Source organism: Cherax quadricarinatus, chromosome 12 (genome assembly GCF_038502225.1).
Source record: "Cherax quadricarinatus isolate ZL_2023a chromosome 12, ASM3850222v1, whole genome shotgun sequence".
In the NCBI taxonomy this organism is placed as follows: Eukaryota; Metazoa; Arthropoda; class Malacostraca; order Decapoda; family Parastacidae; genus Cherax; species Cherax quadricarinatus.
In genome coordinates, this window is record NC_091303.1 from 22,539,548 (window position 1) to 22,560,138 (window position 20,591).

The window sequence follows — 20,591 nt, forward strand, 5'->3', positions numbered from 1 at the left end:
GGTAAACACGAGGAAAATAAATCTTCATCAGAGTACAAAACAAATTCTGGCCACAAAATAGAGCGAAACACCAACGTCAAAGACCTGGGAGTGATCATGTCGGAGGATATATATATATATATATATATATATATATATATATATATATATATATATATATATAGATATATATATATATAGTATATATATATAATATATATATATATATATATATAAGTAGTCAAAAAAGCGGCTGGGGGGCTCCTTCCGGAAAAGGCATGCGTCTGGAGGGCTCCTTCCGGTTTAGGGCCTTCCACTGGGAGGCTCCTTCCGGTTTAGGCCTTCCACTGAGCGAGGTATCCGGTCTAGGACCAGCAGCTGGAGGGTCACCTTTTCACACCTAGGTGTTACTTCCGGTTTTGACCATGACCTCGCCCTCGAGACTACCTCACCCTTGACCCCCCCCCAACCAATACCCCCGCCCACGACCCCCCCCCTTCGCGACCCCCCGTCGCGCGCGCGCCCCCCGCGCGCCCGCCCGCGCGCCCCGCCCCGCCCGCGCCCTTCGCGAGCCCCGCGTCCGCGCCCCTTCGCCACCCCCGCCCGCGCCTTCTGCAGCGTCGTCCGGATCGCCCCCGCGCCTCGAATTTTTTTTATGATCTCCTATCAAGATCCCCCCTATGGGGTTTTCCTCCATGGATCAAGTTTTTTGGATTCCCCCCTATGGGGTTTTCGAAATTCTCCATCTCCTCGTATCCCTCTCCCACTTTCACCCCCCAACCCCAAAAATTTCTCGATAATACAAGTTTTTGGATCCCCCCCTATGGGGTTTTCGAAATTCTCCATCTCCTTGGATCAAGTTTTTTTGGATTCCCCCCTATGGGGGTTTCGAAAGTCTCCATCTCCTCGGATCAAATTTTTGGATTACCCCTCTCTCATAGGGAAAACATTTTCATCATCAGAAAGACACATTTCAGGATAACACTAATACACAATATTTTTTTCATTATTTATTATACAAGCAATACATCAGTCTATTCTCCTACGTTTAGATGGTGGAATATCAGGGTGTCCATAAGCCAAGGATTCATTAGTATTCAAATGATATCTTTTATCATCAAAGGCTGACAAACCTCTCTTATTAATTCTTACCGTACATATTTCACCTTTTACATTACCTATAGACTTACACGTGAATAATTCTCTATCTACATTTGATAAAACATTCTTATATCTTGCATGTGTTAATAATGGCATAAATTGCGAAGGAATACCCTTGGCTCTGCTGACATTAGTTGATCTTCCAGCAATCTTTACAGAATACATTTTAGCTTTCAGGGCTATCAACTCGCTAATATGGTTATCACACATTTCAGATTTCAATAACCCCAGCTCCCCTTTTCTACTATCATCATATAAGGGATGCTCAGGGCTGAAATTTGAAAAATCCATATAACCTAACAATGGTTCACTTTTTAACTCGGTGTACAAATCTTTACATTTCAAGCTAAAAATATATGAGTCAGTATCGGTATAAAGAAGTCTTACATCATCACCATAATGTTGTTTTAAAACTTTATACCAAAAATGATACAATTTCTTTTTAGCTATCTCAAGAATTTGAAAACCGAGATAAAGTGGTTGCTTAACTTCTAATATATCTTTATTGAATGTGCAAATCACTCTATCTTGATTTAAATGTGTGATATTTTTTAACAAAGGATCCTTACTCGCTCTAATAAATGCTTTCTCATTATTGATATATCTATATTTCTCAGCATACTTTGTAATATTCAGCAATGATTTCCCATATATGGCGTTATTAGTTAATTTGAAGGCTTTTGACTTGATAGGACATCTTGTAGCTGTTCTCTGTGCAATATTAGTTGATATGAAAGGTTCTAAAAATTTTGCCTGTGTATATTCATATATGGTATGAACCTTTTCCACCTCTAACCCAAGTTCCAGTAATAACTGTAACAATTCTAGACTGATTAAATAATTTTTCTGAGATAAATGACTGCCCACTAATTTCCCATTAGATTTGGGGATCTTTCTACCTTCATTTTTCAATATAGATTCACAATAAGGAGATAACATCTCTTCTGATATATTCATATGTGATAATATTAAAGGAAGTTCATCAGTGAGTCTAGCTACCTCGGGGGATATGTGCTTGGTATCACATTCTATCCAATATCCCTTTTGTCCTTCACAGGAAACATTACTTAATCCCACATCGAGGATAGCATTCTTCTCGTCATTGGATAATTTTCTGATACCATTCTGTGGAAGAGCTTCAACCATCGCACTAGCATACAAAGAATTGAAATCTAGATATAGAATATGAGTGCCCATTCCACTCTCAACATCAAAATTAGGGTTAATTAGGGGATTATCTGCTTTAGAATACTGATTAATTGCGCAGGTAAACCCACCTCTGAGATTCCTTTTAATCAAGTCATATAATTCATGGGAATATATCATATCTAATCTTACATTAGTTTTCAATAGGAATGCATCCCAACTGAATGATGGTAAACTTATATAATTACTAACGTCTAACTTATAAATATCCTTGAGTGTTTTACGCCACTCCATGAAGACATCGGCTAACAAACCAACATCTGTCTTGAGATATAACATCAAGTAATCTCCTAAAGTCTTACATTTACCCAACTCAAACACTTTCAATGCATGTTCATAATCTTCTTGGCTGATAGCGCTATTTCTCAAAGAATTAAAAAAATGATCTTTACTGGGTAATTTTGTTTCATCGAGCTTCTTTAAACTATCAATATAATCATAACACAAAATTTGTTTTCCTTTACATAATAAAGGTAAGACATCTCGAGGCACATCTTTCAGAATAGTCTCTGTATATTTCAGGGATTTACCCGCCTTGATATGTTGTTCTGCTAACGTGGAAAGAGATCCATTCAATAAAGACAGTGAATCCTGAAACCTAACCTTACCTATCTCTACTTTCAAGAATTTGAATCCTTGTTTCGAATGAATTTCAACGTTATATTTATCGACATTCAATTCCTTTAAAATTATTCCTAAATCATACGACATGTTATGACAAAAAAGCAATAATTTCTCTCTCTTGTCTTTACACTGCATATTACAACGTGCACAATAGGCTCCAATATAATTATTGAAATTTAAAGTATGGTCATGGTGTTTATGTTTGTCTTTGGGTTTTTTGAAGGTGTTACCACATAATTCACAAGTGTTCTGAGAATCATGTCTCATCTCATCCTCCTCTGTCATATGGATTTCATGATACTGTCTTCTAAACTTTATTTTATTCCATTCACCACTAACATTTAAAATGAAATGATTAACAGCATCCTCCCCCTTATAACTCTTTATACACACTATTTCTCCTTTCCGATCAAATATAATATAACAATAGGCAATGGCTTTATGACGAGACTCAATTTTACCTGCTGGGAGAGTTGTGTCTAATGCACATTCGAAATCAAATACACCGATATATTCGTTGGAATGCGTATGACTAAAATTTTCAAAGTGTACTGTTGTTCCTTCCGGGGGGAATACGAGAACCTGATTGATTTTACATCCATCTTCGTGGATATCTAACTCTTCCTGTGTATTCAACTTCATCAAACAACTATGACAGTGCTTCTTTACACCTTGATCCTTCATTATCGTTCTAACATACCCGTCAAAATCTTTGATTAAAACCAAATGTCTTTCATTCAACAATAACGCGCACATAATGTCCTTATATTTCTTATTCCCCTTACGACACATAGCCATAAATGTCCTATCTTGATCCTTTCTTAATTGATAAACATATAATGACACTTTATTTTCCTTCTCTAATATACCTAACTTATCACGCGTAATGGGGAAATCATCTATAGAAGATTTTGCATGATTAAGACAACCTCTCTTAGTATTAACTGCTCTGCGAATATTTTTCCATGACATATTCTTTTTATGACATTGATAGGCGGCAAAAGCACGCAGTACACATAACCCATCATTAATCTCTGGATTAAATACATATTTCTTCCCTCGCAGTTTCTCGGGATATGCCACATATGATCCCACTCCCACTCTGAATTCTACTTTAACATATTCGATACTGAAAGATTCGATTTGATCTATGATCCAGCCAGATCCTTCCTGATCTTGCAACTCTGTCTCGTATCTTTCTAATATTGTTCCCACCCATCGATCAAATACTTCAGAGATTTCCTCTTCACTTACTAACTCAAACGCTAAATTTATCACAAATTGTCCATTTTGATCATCACCGGATATGTTTTGACGTAATGTCCTTATAACTATAATTGGGTGGATTCTGAGAGACATTGCTAGAGGCGATCTATCATACATATCTCGCATCTGTTCTATAAAATAATCCCTATAAACATGTAAATACATTCTTAACTCTCTGTTATAAGATGAAGGAACACTATATTTCCTCACTGTATGTCTACCTCTAAAATTCTGGATATATGTAATAACTTCTGGGCTCTCATCTTCACTATTATGCGTGTCAGACACGTCATGCGAGGTAGTTGCTCTCTCATCATCATTAGTGGGGGCAGAAGTACCCGCACCTCCGCATTGTGAGGTACCAACACTAGCACTCTCACCACCAAGCTGTGCGACATTACTACCAGGTGTATTTCCTGCAGAGGAAAAAAGCACATCCAATTCATAACCCAAAAAATATTAAGATTTCAATGAACAGAGGAAAAAAGTATATCCAATTCATAACCCAAAAAATATTAAGATTTCAATGAACAGAGGAAAAAAAAGCACATCCAATTCATAACCCAAAAAATGTTAAGATTTCAATGAACAGAGGAAAATCTTTCACCCTTCATAATTTTTTACATAATACGTTTTAAGATTTCAATGAACAGAGGAAAAACAAGCACATCCAATTCATACCCCAAAAAATATTAAGATTTCAATGAATAGAACAAATAATCTTTTCTCGAGTGACTAGCACAACAAAAGATCACAATTGGTTACATACCTGTTTCTATAGCCTTCTTCCATAAAGCATCTACACGTGCCCACTCATTATCCAATTGCAATAACCTTTCATTGCGTTGTACACCGCCTTTCTCGATTACCAACGAACGCTGCTTTCTAATCGATAATCTTCTCTTCACCAATGCTTCCAAGTATTTCGAATATATGCTATCCCCTGTTAAGAATTTCACTTATTAACGCACTATCCCAGTAAAAAATTTCACTCATTTGCTCCAACAAAAATTAAACATGTAAAAAAAACAAGAATTTTCTAACAATCTCCTCTTCACCAATTCACTTATTTAACACATTAACCCATTAAAAATTTCACTTATTAACGCACTAACCCAGTAAACATTTCACTCGTATGCTTCAACAAAAATTAACCCAAATTTCACTCGTATGCTTCAACAAAAATTAAACATGCAAAAACAAGAATTTTCTAAGTATAACTTACCTTTCTCCATGTTGTGCGGTTCAGCGTTGGAAGATGAGGTCCTTTAACTTAATGAGAGGAAACTTTTAGTTCATTTTAAAATAATATGGGGAAGATGAGGTCAGTCACGGATGATGGATGGAAGCACTGTCCTCGCTCTGAGTGTCTCATTGAGCTTATATAGGCCGCCCCCTCCCCCCGACACATGGTGTAATGCGGTTCACACCTAAGGTAGATTTAAGATAATCATCGCCTTACCGAACACCTGGGTCAACACAGGTCAGACAGACAGCATGATATGCGGTTCAGCGTTGGAAGATGAGGTCCTTTAACTTAATGAGAGGAAACTTTTAGTTCATTTTAAAATAATATGGGGAAGATGAGGTCAGTCACGGATGGAAGCACTGTCCTCACTCTGAGAGACTCATTGTGGGTCACCCCAACACATGGTGTAATGCGGTTCACACCCAAGGTAGAACATAACACCTGCGTCAACTCAGGACAGACAGGCGCCATGTAATGCGGTTCACACCCAAGGTAGATTTAAGATAATCATGAACACCTGGGTCAATCGCCACCCTAAAGCAACTAATTTTGGTGAGGCAGTCCTGCTCCACATTAACTGTGTCCCCTTATTGAACTAAAAGTATTATATATCTTGAAAACCCATTAAGACTTACAGTGTACAAGACGCCTCTCTATGGTAAACACCCTTTTTAGTTCATTCAACTTAAAGAGAGGAAGCTTTTAGATCATTTTAAAATAATAAGGGGAAGATGTTGAACTTGACAACATACACATCTGATGACGTTGATATATTTCGTTATCCATCAAGGATTATCATTGCCGGTTATTCGAATAGTGGCAAATCTTATTTCACATCAAAATTAATAAAGTTATACCACGAGAAATTTCATAACATTATAATATGCGGGGTGACATCACATCCCTTAGAACAAGATTCAGAGATAACTCATAAATTAACATTAAGTAACGATATTATCGACCCGCAGAATGTCATTGCATCACCTGATGAAAATACAATAATTATTGTTGATGATCTATTTTTAAAAGCAGGTAACAGTGAAATTATTCTCGAATGTTTTACTAAAGGTAGACATCATAATATAAGCATTATTCTGATTACTCAAAATATATTTCACGGAGGACGATATAGTCGTACCATGGCTTTAAACGCCACGCATTTTGCTTTATTTAAAATGAGGGATCTTGGACAAGTAGAGATTCTGGGGCGACAAGTGTTCGGAAAAAATAAGGAATTTGTAAATATATATAAATCTGCTATAAAACGATCACCCTTTGGTTATTTATTCATAGACCTTGCATTAAATACACCAGAAGCATTACAGTTGCGAACCAATGTGTTACGGCAGGATTCCTACGAAATTGTATACCAATGGAGCGAGCAAAATTAATTGAAAAGGTTTATAGAGATCCTGGATCTGCTGGGTCATTCTCTGGTGTAAACAGTTTATATACAGCTGTAAAAAAGATCGATCCGTCCATAACCTTGAAAGAGGTCAGAAATTTCTTAAATTCAGAAAGATCATATACTTTATACGTTCTTAAACCTAAGAAGTTTCCTCGTAGGAAAATAATTGCTCCTAAACCCAGAGTGATATTAACCTGTGATTTGGGTGATATGTCTAAATTATCCAGATATAATGATGGATATAAATACATTCTCGTGTGTATCGATGTTTTTTCAAGATATTTACAAGCAGTACTCATGAAAAAGAAAGACGGACCGAGCACTTTACATGCATTACAAAACATATTGGAGAATGAAAAGGCGAAGAATATATCGAGATTATTTACAGATAAAGGCAGGGAGTTTCTAAATAAACAGGTACAGAATTATCTCCAGAGTAAGCATATAAAGTTATATCATGTATTTTCGAAAGAAACAAAAGCTTCCATTGCAGAGAGAGGCTTGCAAACGATGAAACGTAAATTATACAAGTATATGACAAGTGCCAATACATTTAATTATTCAAAAGTGTTAAATGAATTAGTAGATGCGTATAATTCATCTCCGCACTCGGGGATTGGCGGTAAAACCCCATTGCAAGTCCATGGTATTACGTCATTGAATGATATAAGGAATCAGTTTCGGATAAATTATAAAAATGGAAGATCCAATAAGAAACGAATCAGTAAGAAATTGGCTGTTGGAGACACAACAAGAGTGACTCTTAGCAGATCATCCGCGTTTAACCGAGGGTTTCACACACAAAATACAGAGGAAATATTTAAAATATATAGAATTAATAATTCTCAACCTATAACAACATATCATTTGAAAGATTTGAAAGGTGAAAAGATTAAAGGAATATTTTATCGCGAAGAATTGACCCCAGTCATACCACCTCCAGAATATATTATCGACAGAGTATTGAAACGAAAAAAAATTGGTGGAATTACGCATTATTTGGTATCTTATAAAGGTTATGATTCCACTTTTAATTCGTGGGTCAAAGAAGGAGATTTGTTGAAGGTACAATGAAAAAATCATTATTAGAAAAATTTAAAGAATTAATTACATTACTTAATAGTCTCCCACGCAATCATCGGAAGAGTTTATTACAACAGTTTAAGAAAACACACATAAGTTGTATCAGTGAGATTTTCAAGAATTTGATTAAGAATAAAATACCATTAGACCCTAAAATATTTAAAAAGTACAAGAACGAGATTAAATCATTAGCTTGTAAGAAAATCGGTTTTCAGCGTAAAAAGAAATATTTGCTGAGTATCAGAGGTGGAAATCTTCTTGGCATTATATTACCTCTAGCAGTAAATATTATTTCGAGATTGTTTAATAAATCATGAAAGAATTTTATCTTGTACCAACTTCAGTTATGAATCGGAAACCTCTCGAGTTAGTAAAATCGGAGGGTGATGAGAATTTAGAAGGAGGTGGTGGTGGTGCATGCTTGAAGCGTGGTGTTAAACGCAAGTTTAAGACTACTCCCGCTAGGCAGGTCAACCCACCTGCTCTCACCTCGGTGAAACCTCAGAAAACCCCAGATTTGTCAAGATTCATGCACATAAGAGTGAGTGCGAGAAATATAGAATATGTGAAATCAATGTTGGTATTATTGCAAAGAAATCCTTTGGTGAGTTGGGATGAGAATGGTGACCTTCTTACCCCCATTACTGGACGTAATATTATTGAAATATTAAATGTTTTATCAGAAAATAATGTGAAATCAGCGAGAAGAATCGATTCTGATTACTTAACAGAAATAAAGCATTTATTAAATATATCAGGTATACATTTTGATTTTGTGAGGAATACAAAAGTGAGAAAACAATTATTACATAAAGGAGGCGGTGTAAGGAGAGAAACATCGTGGATAACATATTAGGTGAGTATATAAACTCTGTGATGATATGTTTTTACTCAGTGTGTGTTATAAGAGTGTGGAGATGGCTGAACGTCTTCTATACGTGTGTAGCGATTCAAGTCTCGATTTATTTCCCGCCAATACACCTTCGGCTTTCATTAATAAATTATATGACCCCATTATATTAGATAATAAAATTGATTATGAGGTTGCTCTGAAAAATATAATTTACCCCAAGACGCATTATATACCGCAAAAGAATTTGAAGATATGTATTACATATGAGAAATCTACAGTAAATAAATATATGCATAAAATTGATATGAGCAAAATTATTGGAGGTGATATGGCAAGGATTTTAGAGGCAATAAATGAGGATATTAATGCAAATCTCTTAATAGCAGTTAAACATACAACGGGTATTATCATCCCCAAAAACTCAATTGTGTTCACATATCATCCAGGAATAAACAGAGTGGTTATTAACTTGAAAAAAAAAATTATACTACCTTCTGATATTACCAGTGGTTATGTGGGGTTGGAATTTGATAAAGAAGGAAGCGATATGCTAGGGTTCTCAGGTAATGAAATTTTGTATGTCTTTACCAATAAAAAAGAGATTATTTTTAACGAGTCTGGTGTGAAGGCGGTAAACCCACCCGATCCTGAATCAGGTATTAATTATATGTTAATATATAGCGATTTGATTGATCCCATTAATTTTGGCGATCAGTTGGTATCTCTTTTGGGAGTAGTTGATATTAATACATTAAGATCTAATTATGATCCCACAATGTACAAACCACTTAATAAAAAGATAATTGATCAAGTGAGTATTAAGCTCGCTGATCAGAAAGGAAGGTTAATTCAATATAATGACAAGTGTTCTACTGTATGTGTACTACATTTAAGACCTATAAAACGAGAGTGAATGATCAAGTTGAGTTAATATTGAACGAACCGTCAAGATGAGAACCAGTTTCTCTCCTCCTTCAGTGGAATCATTCCTGAAACTCTTTGATACTTCGAGGGTGAAAGGGGGAGGTTTAGATGATATCATATTATATAAAGCTAGAGGGAGGGGCGGAGGATTATTGTCATTTCTCGGTGGGATGGCCAGAAAAGCATTACCATTCTTATTGAATACCTTTGCTCCGGGAGTATTACAATACGGGCAAAATGTGTTGAACGATGTTAATAATGGTATTGCATTGAAAAATTCTGCGAGAAATAGAGGCGTAGAAACATTGAAGGGTGTCGGACAGAAGTTATTATCCGGAGGAAGTAGAAAGATTGGTTTGAAACGATTGAAATTTAATAATAAAAGAAACTGGAATATTTAATTAATTTTAGTTTATTGTTAACTGTCATATTGTTAGTATGTCGGCTGGTGCTCTATACGTTACACCAGGGGGACTCAACGCCCCCGTCCCCACTTATTCTCATTCCATAACTGATGGATTCCCAAAATTACCAGGACATGCCATTATTGAATCCTCAATAGCAGCTAGACGCACATGTGAAGTATTACCAGTAAATCAAGGATCTGATAAATTTCTCGAATTTAGAATACAAAGTTCAGAAGGTCATTTTTTAGATTTAACGAGTCTGGCCTTGGAAATGAACATAAATATATCAAATGAGGATGGGAGTGCATTGGGAGATGGAGATAAGGCCATATTTGTGAATTCTATAAGTCAGACAATATTCAAATCTGTGTGTTTGTATCTCAATGAACAACTTATAGAATCGAATCCATTTTATTCATATACGGGTTATATTAAACTGCTTAAGCATTTATCCCCATCAAAATTAGATACATTGGGAAGAATAGCATTCTTTCGTAATAAAGACACAGCAAGTAGTACTATTACAACAGCTGATTTAGATGATATTAAGAAAGACGAAGGTAAATTAACGAATGAAGTGAATACTTGTTTCCCTTTGATGCTGGATGTGAGTAGTTTTCACGAATATATCCTGGATAGTGTCGAATGTCGATTGAGACTTGAAATGCATTCACCCGCATGGGCAATTATGACTCCATTAAGCGGAAAAACATATAAATATAATATTAATTCCATTAAATTATGGATCGATAAAGTTATTCCGTATACGAATGCATTAATTGCATTGAATTCAAGCATGAGGGCAAACCCGCAGGGGTGTGAATATCTGTTCAAGAAGACATTATTTAAATCATATATTCTGGCATCTAATCAAACACAATTGATCGCAGATAATCCTTGGGGACAAGTCATACCCGATAAGATATTTATTATATTAGTTGATATGAAGACATATGATGGAGGATATAATTTTAATCCATTATATTTTCAACATGAAGATTTGAATCATTTCGGGGTTACAATTAATTCAGAAATGATTCTTAATATTGACTGTAAGTTCCCTACACACGCGAGTAGGTTATATTACGCTACCTTGAAATCTCTGGGTTTGGAGACTGATCATCTGATTACATATAAGAGTTTTCTCCAAGGCAGAACTATATTAGGTGTTGACCTGAGAAGTGAACAGGTTAAGAATGCTATATCTGTCGAGAAGAATGGTAATTTGAGAATAGATATGACATTTGGTAAACCGAAAGATGAGAATAGAATTTGTCTGATGTTTGGTGAAACTAATGCGATTTTAAATATAAATGAAAATAGAACAGTGATAGTGCATACGCGAGTATAGATCATGAATTGTGAAGAAATAAATATTGCCTTGAAACATCATACGGGAAGATACGCCTCGTATTTGGGATGTTTTGCCGCAAATAATATAAATGAAGTTATTATGAGGATAAAAGATAAGCCGGTAATTTTCATCATTAATATATTGAACGATCAAGATGAAAATATGGGTCATTGGATTACTATATATGTGAACAAACACATATTATTATATTTAGATAGTTTCGGGGTGGATTTAAAACATTATACAAATATATATGAGAAAATTATATACAAGAGAAATTTCATGTACGGTATTAATCAGAGGATTCAACATGAAAAATCATTGGTGTGCGGCTTATATGCTATATATTTTGTGTATAAGTTAACAAATTATAGCGTCAAGAAAATTATACCATATTTGTTTAAAGATTTTGGTAGAAATAAATTAAAGAATGACCAATTTATAATGAAATATGCATATGAGCATTTCAATATACCCTCATGTTCAAGTGTATTTGCTAATAATTCAACGTGGAATTATGAAAATCTGTGTAAAATATTGGAATTATAATACGGTGGGGTAGAGGCGTTTAGAGGCGGGTCGAAAGGTTAGAGTCGGGGCGAAAGGTCATAACGCTGCTATAAATGCCCGTGCTGGGTCACTCTTTGCATCTACTGTCATTCAAGTTGGGTCAAGGATGAATCCAATTCAGTACTCCGTTGGAGGTGTCTGCGAGGAGGAGAGAAGACTGCATCCCTGTGTATGTCGGAATAATCCACCTGCGGTAAATGGTAAGTGATTTTTGTTCATTATTGAAAAATATTGAAAAAATCTTTTTTTACACATAAATGATTTTAGAAGTGTAATGTATTAACCAATAAAACTTTTTAATGCAATTAAAGATATGCCTTATTCTTCTTCTAATCGAGAAATTTTTTTTCTTTGCCAGATGCGAATATAATGCGGTTGTTGGAACTTATTCGCGCAAATCAAATCCGACAGGAGCAAATGATTTGCGAGTTGATGGGATTGTTAGGAGCGAGATCCACCCAGCCTCCTACCCATCCATATGGAGATGCTGTTGCTACCCCTCCTACCAACGAGACTTCTCCCCGACCTCATGTGGATGTTGAGACTGTGCCTCCTACTCAGGCGGTTGATGTTAACGCTTTTATTCAGGATATTGTAACTCCTACCCACGCCGAGATCGCACCTTCTCCCCAGTCTCATATGAGTGGAGAATGTGTTAGTAGTTGTTATTGCGATAAATGCGTATGGAGCGAGATGGAATATTTTATGACAAATTCCCAACCTACTTCATGTATGGATGAGGATTCCCCCATTTATTATCCACCAGCTTCCCCCCCAGAAGTTTATTGTATAACAGATGAGGAAGAAGATGACGACCCTGAACAAAATGCACAGAAATTCTACAAGAGAAGAAAAATTACTCTACGTTGATTTTAGTCAATGAATTGTAGCTTTTTTCAATGAAATTGTATTTGTTTGTATTACCAGAAATGTAATGGCTGTATAATAAATAATGAAAAAAAAAATATTGTGTATTAGTGTTATCCTGAAATGTGTCTTTCTGATGATGAAAATGTTTTCCCAATGATGTATATGTGTCCCCTTATTAACTTGAATGAACTAAAAGGGTCGTCATGATTCAGCCTGTGTTCTGGGTCAACACGTGACGTCACTACTATGTCCCCTTATTAACTTGAATGAACTAAAAGGATCGACAAGATTCAGCCTGTGTGCGCGTGACGTCACTGACATAGGGGGGGGGCGACCTGATTCAACCTGTGTGCGCGTGACATCACTACTATGTCCCCTTATTAACTTTAATGAACTAATAGGGTCGACAAGATTCAGCTGACCGCCGAGTAAACACCCTTCTTAGGTCATTTAACTTAATGAGAGGAATACTGACCGCCGAGTAAACACCCTTCTTAGTTCATTTAACTTAATGAGAGGAAACTTTTAGTTCATTTTAAAATAATAAGGGGAAGATGTTTAGACCTGTAGTAAGCATGCCCCATAGGAGGAGTTCATTTGAATGCTTACCCCCAGAGGGGGGAATCCAAAAAACCTTGATCCAAGGAATTGGAGAATTTCGAAACCCCCATAGGGGGGGAATCCAAAAACTTGGTAATATTGAGAAATTTTTGAAATTGGGGGGGTGGGGGGGGATCCAAAAAAAACTTGATCCGAGGAGATGGAGAATTTCGAAAACCCCATAGGGAAGAATCCAAAAAAAAAAGAATTTCTTGATCCAAGGAGATCATAAGAAAAAAAAATTCGAGGCGCGGGGGCGATCCGGACGACGCTGCAGAAGGCGCTGCGAAGGGCGCGGGCGGAAGCGCGGGCGGGCGCGGGGGGGCGCGCGGGGGCGCGGGCGGGCGCGCGGGCGGGCGCGCGGCGCGACGGGGGGTCGCGAAGGGGGGGGGGGTCGTGGGCGGGGGGGTTGGGGGGGGGGGTCAAGGGTGAGGTAGTCTCGAGGGCGAGGTCATGGTCAAAACCGGAAGTAACACCTAGGTGTGAAAAGGTGACCCTCCAGCTCCTGGTCCTAGACCGGATACACCGCCCAGTGGAAGGCCTAAACCGGAAGGAGCCTCCCAGTGGAAGGCCCTAAACCGGAAGGAGCCCTCCAGACGCATGCCTTTTCCGGAAGGAGCCCCCCAGGCGCTTTTTTGACTACTTATATGTATACATATATTATTGTAACCACGAACGAGTGGCTTTTAATCAATAACAATACTACGACTAGCCAAGGACTTGAACCCATGTCGTTCTGGCCTGCCCTTTGGCGAGCGAAAATCACATGATGCTCTAACCCACAGGACCACCAAATCCGACAAGAATCAAGCACCCAGCAGAGCTAGGTGTTTTACTTTGATCCGAGGACATACGGTGGTGTGGGTGCATCTCAGTTAATTTCATTCTACTCCCTGTTTGGTGTACTAGCCTCCACAAGTAGTATTTTATATTATTGTAACCACGAACGAGTGGTATTTACCCAATAACAACACTGTGACTAGCCAAGGACTCGAACTCATGTCGTTTTGGCCCACCTCATGGTGAGCAAACATCATATAATGCTCTAACCCACAGGACCACCAAATCCTACGAGAATCAAGCACCTTGATCCGTGAACATACGGTGGTGTGGGTGCCTCTGAGTTAATTTACAACATCATGTGATTTTCGCTCACCATGAGTCCGAACCTCACTTTGGTGGCCGAGTTGGGAGGCAGCTTGGTGTTGTCTAGCTTACTGTTCCAGGCTGTCTTGGTGGGTGTAATTACAATTACAGGACCATGAGTCCGGCCAAAAAAGACATGTGTTCGAGTCCTTGGCTAGTTGCAGTATTGTTATATATATATATATATATATATATATATATATATATATATATATATATATATATATATATATATATATATATATATATATATATATATATATATATATATGTCGTGCCGAATATGTAAAACTGGTCAATTAGCAAATACTCATTTAAAATTAAGCCCTTTTTAAAATTTTCTCTTATACGTTTAAAGATATATTTTTTTCATTAATGTTGATGTAAAAATTTATAATTTTGCACCAAAAGGAACTTAGAAAACTTACCTAACCTTATTATAACAAGCGCAATTTATTTTAACCTAACCCAACTAAATATATTTTAGATTTGTTTCCAATAATTTAATACTAAACAAACACAGTGAAATATATTTTTTTCGTTAGGTTCAGAATGATTTTGGCAAAATTATTGCATACACAAATTTTCACTTGTCCTATATGGCAAGATGAGCTTTGCTATTTAAGCCAAGATCGCAAGTTCTGCCTATTCGGCACGACATATATATATATATATATATATATATATATATATATATATATATATATATATATATATATATATATATATATATATATATATATATATATATATATATATATATATATATATATATATATATATATATATATATATATATATATATATATATATATATATATATATATATATATATATATATATATATATATATATATATATATATATATATATATATATATATATATAATGTGTAAAACTAGTCAATTAACAAGAACTCATTTAAAATTAAGTCCTTTCAGAAATTTTCTTTTATACATTTAAAGATATATTTTTTTCATTAATGTTATTGTAAAAAAATTTAATTTTGCACCAAAAGAATCTTAGAAAACTTACCTAACCTAATTATAACAAGAGCAATTTATTTTAGCCTAACCCAACTAAATATATTTTAGATTTGTTTACAATAATTTAATACTAAACAAACACAGTGAAATATATTTCTTTCGTTATGTTCAGAATGATTTTGGCGAAATTATTGCATACACAAATTTTCACTTGTCTTATATGGCAAGATGAAGGTTGCGGAGCATAACAAGGGACTTTCTATATAGTAGTATGTCATTGTTGTCAGCTAGGACTGTATACCTTGTACATGTACTTGTAGTAAATAAAGATATTATTATTATTATTATTATTATTATTATTATTATTATTATTATTATTATTATTATTATTATAAGCCAAGATCGCAAGTTCTGACTATTCGGCACGACATATATATATATATATATATATATATATATATATATATATATATATATATATATATATATATATATATATATATATATATATATATATATATATATATATATATATATATATATATATATATATATATATATATATATATATATATATATATATATATATATATATATATATATATATATATATATATATATATATATATATATATATATATATTTATATGTGTGTGTGTGTGTGTGTGTGTATGTATATGTATGTATGTATGTTTGTATTTATTGTGTATATAGAAGGATTTAAACTTTTGTGAATTATTTACTTGATATTTCATGCATTTTTAGGGTTAAAATTTGAAACAACGATGCAAGTTGTGCCGTGTATTGAGTCTTTATTTAAAAAAAAATCATTGTTAGACTTCTTGAGTGTTGAACTAAACCTTCAGGGATTTTTCATGATACCGATCTCCAGTTTCTGAATCTCTTGAGAGGGTTGAGCTATAACTCCTAGGTCTCTTGAGGGAGTTTATCTGTGACTTCTCTTCCTCTAGATGAACATCTAGGCGAGTACAAATAGGAAGCGCGTCTGTCTGGCGCTCACCAGACGGAGGATCGAGCCTCCAACACGTCTTGCGTTGAATGACTCACTTGGGTTTAGCGCTTAACATGGATTAATTTATTTTTTTAAATTCTTCCTCTAGATTGTTTACAGGTTCATCTATTGCTCTTGCTTATATGTATTGAGGAACAATAGGCTGGAGTTATGGTGATACCGGGAATACTTTTCTCGATCTCACAGCGACAGAAACCTGTCGAGTTAATTGTTGGTTTATACCTTAAAGATGGCGAGTGTTTGGATAGCTTTCTACAAAGATGACAGGAAGAAAAAATATTTTCGAAAATAAGAGAACCTTTTCATCAACGTGTATTAGGAGGCAGTGTTGCCAAGCACGAGGAGAGCAAGACTATTAAAAAACTCTCTCCGAGAGCAAAACGTTGTCTTAAGGAAGATATGCTATGTTTTAAGTGTCTTTGTATTACTCGTAAGGCATGGTGCTGGTATGAGAGCCATGAACATGACTTACTGTGCAACATCTGGATATCTTTATTGTAGACGTTTCGCCATCCAGTGGCTTTATCAATACAGATTCTAGGACATAATAGGAAGACAGTAGAACTATATACAAAAGATGAGGTAATCAGTCCCTCGGCCTTGGAGTTAGTGTTCACAGCATCGTGGTGGAGGAGAATCTGGAGCAAAGGCAAGAAGACTGGCAAGCCACTGGATGGCGAAACGTCTACAATAAAGATATCCAGATGTTGCACATGTGTCTTAACTTTCATATTGTCGGTATTTTATACCTTTCTTGCATGACTTACTGGTAAGTGGCCTCATTATTTTACTTCATCAACGTGTGGGAACCCTCAACATCCAAGCATGAGCTGTTCCACCATTATTGTTGAAAATGGTATAAAATACCGACAAGTTGAAGATTAAAACACATGTGCAACAGTTGGGTATCTTTATTGATGAAACGTTTCGCCTACACAGTAGGCTTCTTCAGTCGAGTACAGAAAAGTTGATAGAAGCAGAAGAGACTTGAAGACGATGTAATCAGTCCATCACCCTTAAAGTTTTGAGGTGGTCAGTCCCTCAGTCTGGAGAAGAGCATTGTTCCATAGTCTGAAACAATATTGTTTCATGTACAACAGTTGGGTATCTTTATTGATGAAACGTTTCGTCTACACAGTAGGCTTCACCAGACAAATAGGAAGGAAGCAGTATTAATGAAATGAAGATAATGTAATCAGTCCATCAACCTTATAGAAAAAGTATTTGAGGTGGTCAGTCCATAGAGCTGAACTCCTCTGCAGGCTGAGGGACTGACCACCTCAAATACTTTTTCTCAAAGGCTGATGGACTGATTACATCATCTTTATTCCATTACTACTGCTTCCTTTTTATTTGACTGATAAAGCCTACTGCGTAGACGAAACGTTTCATCAATAAAGATACTCGACTGTTACACCAGTGTTTTATTCTACCATTATCTGGCTGACATCCATAGAAAGTCGAAGAGAAGCTCCCGGAGATCATCCACCCAGCAGAAAAACACTGTACGAGAAGATGCTGTCTAAAGTCTCAAGATGTGACACCAAACTTCTCTACACACAAATGTGAACAAAGCGTGTATTTCACAGCTGGGACGATGTCTCTGTGGCCTAGTGTTAACCCCATGCACTTTCCTGGGGCGCTCTAAGTTGTTAAGCGATATGGCCAAGAATAAGTTTTCACCTCTAAAAGGAACTTCTAGGTGAGAACCAATAGGAAGTGCGTCTATCTCGCGCTCAGCAGATGGAGGATCAAGCCTCCATCCATCACGTCTTGCACTGAATGACCTACATGAATTTAGCTCTTAGCACGAATTATTATTCAATAATTATCACCGTTAAAATCAGTGTGAGTTAATGCTTTGTGTTAAGAATGTCACATTTTGGTGTCATAGTCATCGCAACGATCCCTCACATGTAATTTTTATCAACGTAGTTTTTATTATCAGGTGACAACCATGTACAGTACTTGTAATTTAGGTTAAAATTTCCTAATTTATATCACTCTAAATGTTCCAAAAATTTTGTCAAGGGACTGAATGGAGTGCGAATGCTGCTTCTGGTGCTCTCTTAATTAAGCTAAGTGTCCGGGAATTTCGGACAAGTAGTAATCATTTACTTAAGCAAACATCATACTCAAGGCCATCTGGTTCATTATCACCTTTGTTCGCTGTGCACAGTCTCTCAGAGGGATCGGTAAAGAGATAGGTAATTCATATTTCACAATAATAAATGGTAATGATGACACACGTCACGGTAGTTCAGGATAATTTACCAACTGTCTTCACCTTCATCCTTACCTGTATAAACAAAATAATATATATATATATATATATATATATATATATATATATATATATATATATATATATATATATATATATATATATATATATATATATATATATATATATATATATATATATATATATATATATATATATAAGCAAAACAACCACTCTGAAAGAATAGAAAAATTCCAAGCGCATTCGTGACTACTCACATTATCATATAGTTCCTTGATAATGTGAGTAGTCACGAAAGCGCTTGGAATTTCTCTATTCATTCAGAGTGGTTGTTTTTCATATTTTGAAATCACCTGTTTACTGTGATCTTATTGCATATATATATATATATATATATATATATATATATATGTATATATATATATATATATATATATATATATATATATATATATATATATATATATATATATATATATATATATATATATATATATATATATATATATATACATATATGTATATATATATATATATATATATATATATATATATATATATATATATATATATATATGTGGTAGTAGGTTGGTAGACAGCAACCACCCAGGGAGGTACTACCGTCCTGCCAAGTGAGTGTAAAACGTAAGCCTGTGATTGTTTTACATGATGGTAGGATTGCTGATGTCTTTTGTCTGTCTCATAAATATGCAAGATTACAGGTATGTCTTGCTGCTTCTACTTACACTTAGGTCACACTACACATACATGTACACATTTATTTATACACACTCATCTGAGTTTTCTTTGGTTTTATCTTAATAGTTCTTGGTCTTATTACTTTTCCTTTTATATCCATGGGGAAGTGGAATAAGAATCTTTCCTCCGTAAGCCATGCGTGTTGTAAAAGTCAACTAAAATGCCGGGAACAATGGGCTAGTAACCCCTTTTCCTGTAAAGATTACTAAAAAGAATAAGAAGAAGAAAATTGTCAAAGTGGGAAGTCTGAATGTGCATGGATGTTGTGCAAATGATAAGAAAGAGATGATTGTGGATGTTATGAATGAGAAGAAGCTGGATGTCCTGGCTTTAAGTGAAACAAAGCTGAAGGGGGTGGGAGAGTTTCAATGGAGAGGAATAAATAGGATTAGGTCAGGGGTTTCAAATAGAGTTAGAGCTAAAGAAGGAGTAGCAATAATGTTGAAGGATAAGCTATGGCAGGAAAAGAGGGAATATAAATGTATTAATTCAAGGATTATGTGGAGTAAAATAAAGATTGGATGTGAAAAGTGGGTTATAATAAGCGTGTATGCACCTGGAGAAGAGAGAAGTGTAGAGGAGAGAGAGAGATTTTGGGAAATGTTGAGAGAATGCGTGGGGAGTTTTGAATCAAGTGTGAGAGTAGTGGTGGTTGGGGATTTCAATGCTAAAGTGGGTAAAAATGTTATGGAGGGAGTAGTAGGTAAATTTGGGGTGCCAGGGGTAAATGTAAATGGAGAGCCTTTAATTGAGCTATGTGTAGAAAGAGATTTGGTAATAAGTAATACATATTTTATGAAAGAGAGGATAAATAAATATGCAAGGTATGATGTAGCACGTAATGAAAGTAGTTTATTAGATTATGTAT

General features: G+C 35.4%; 1 protein-coding gene across 1 annotated transcript; it reads right to left on the reverse strand.

Moving 5' to 3' along the window:
* Nucleotides 1-1,008: 1,008 nt before the first annotated feature.
* On the reverse strand, nt 1,009-5,607 carry LOC138852608 (uncharacterized). The gene is made up of 3 exons (XM_070084367.1): nt 5,462-5,607; nt 5,006-5,179; nt 1,009-4,652 (listed from the first exon to the last, which is right to left on the reverse strand). Exons 1-3 carry the CDS (start codon nt 5,469-5,471, stop codon nt 1,009-1,011), a joined length of 3,828 nt encoding a protein of 1,275 aa, XP_069940468.1. The 5' UTR covers nt 5,472-5,607.
* Between the last annotated feature and the right edge of the window lie 14,984 nt (nt 5,608-20,591).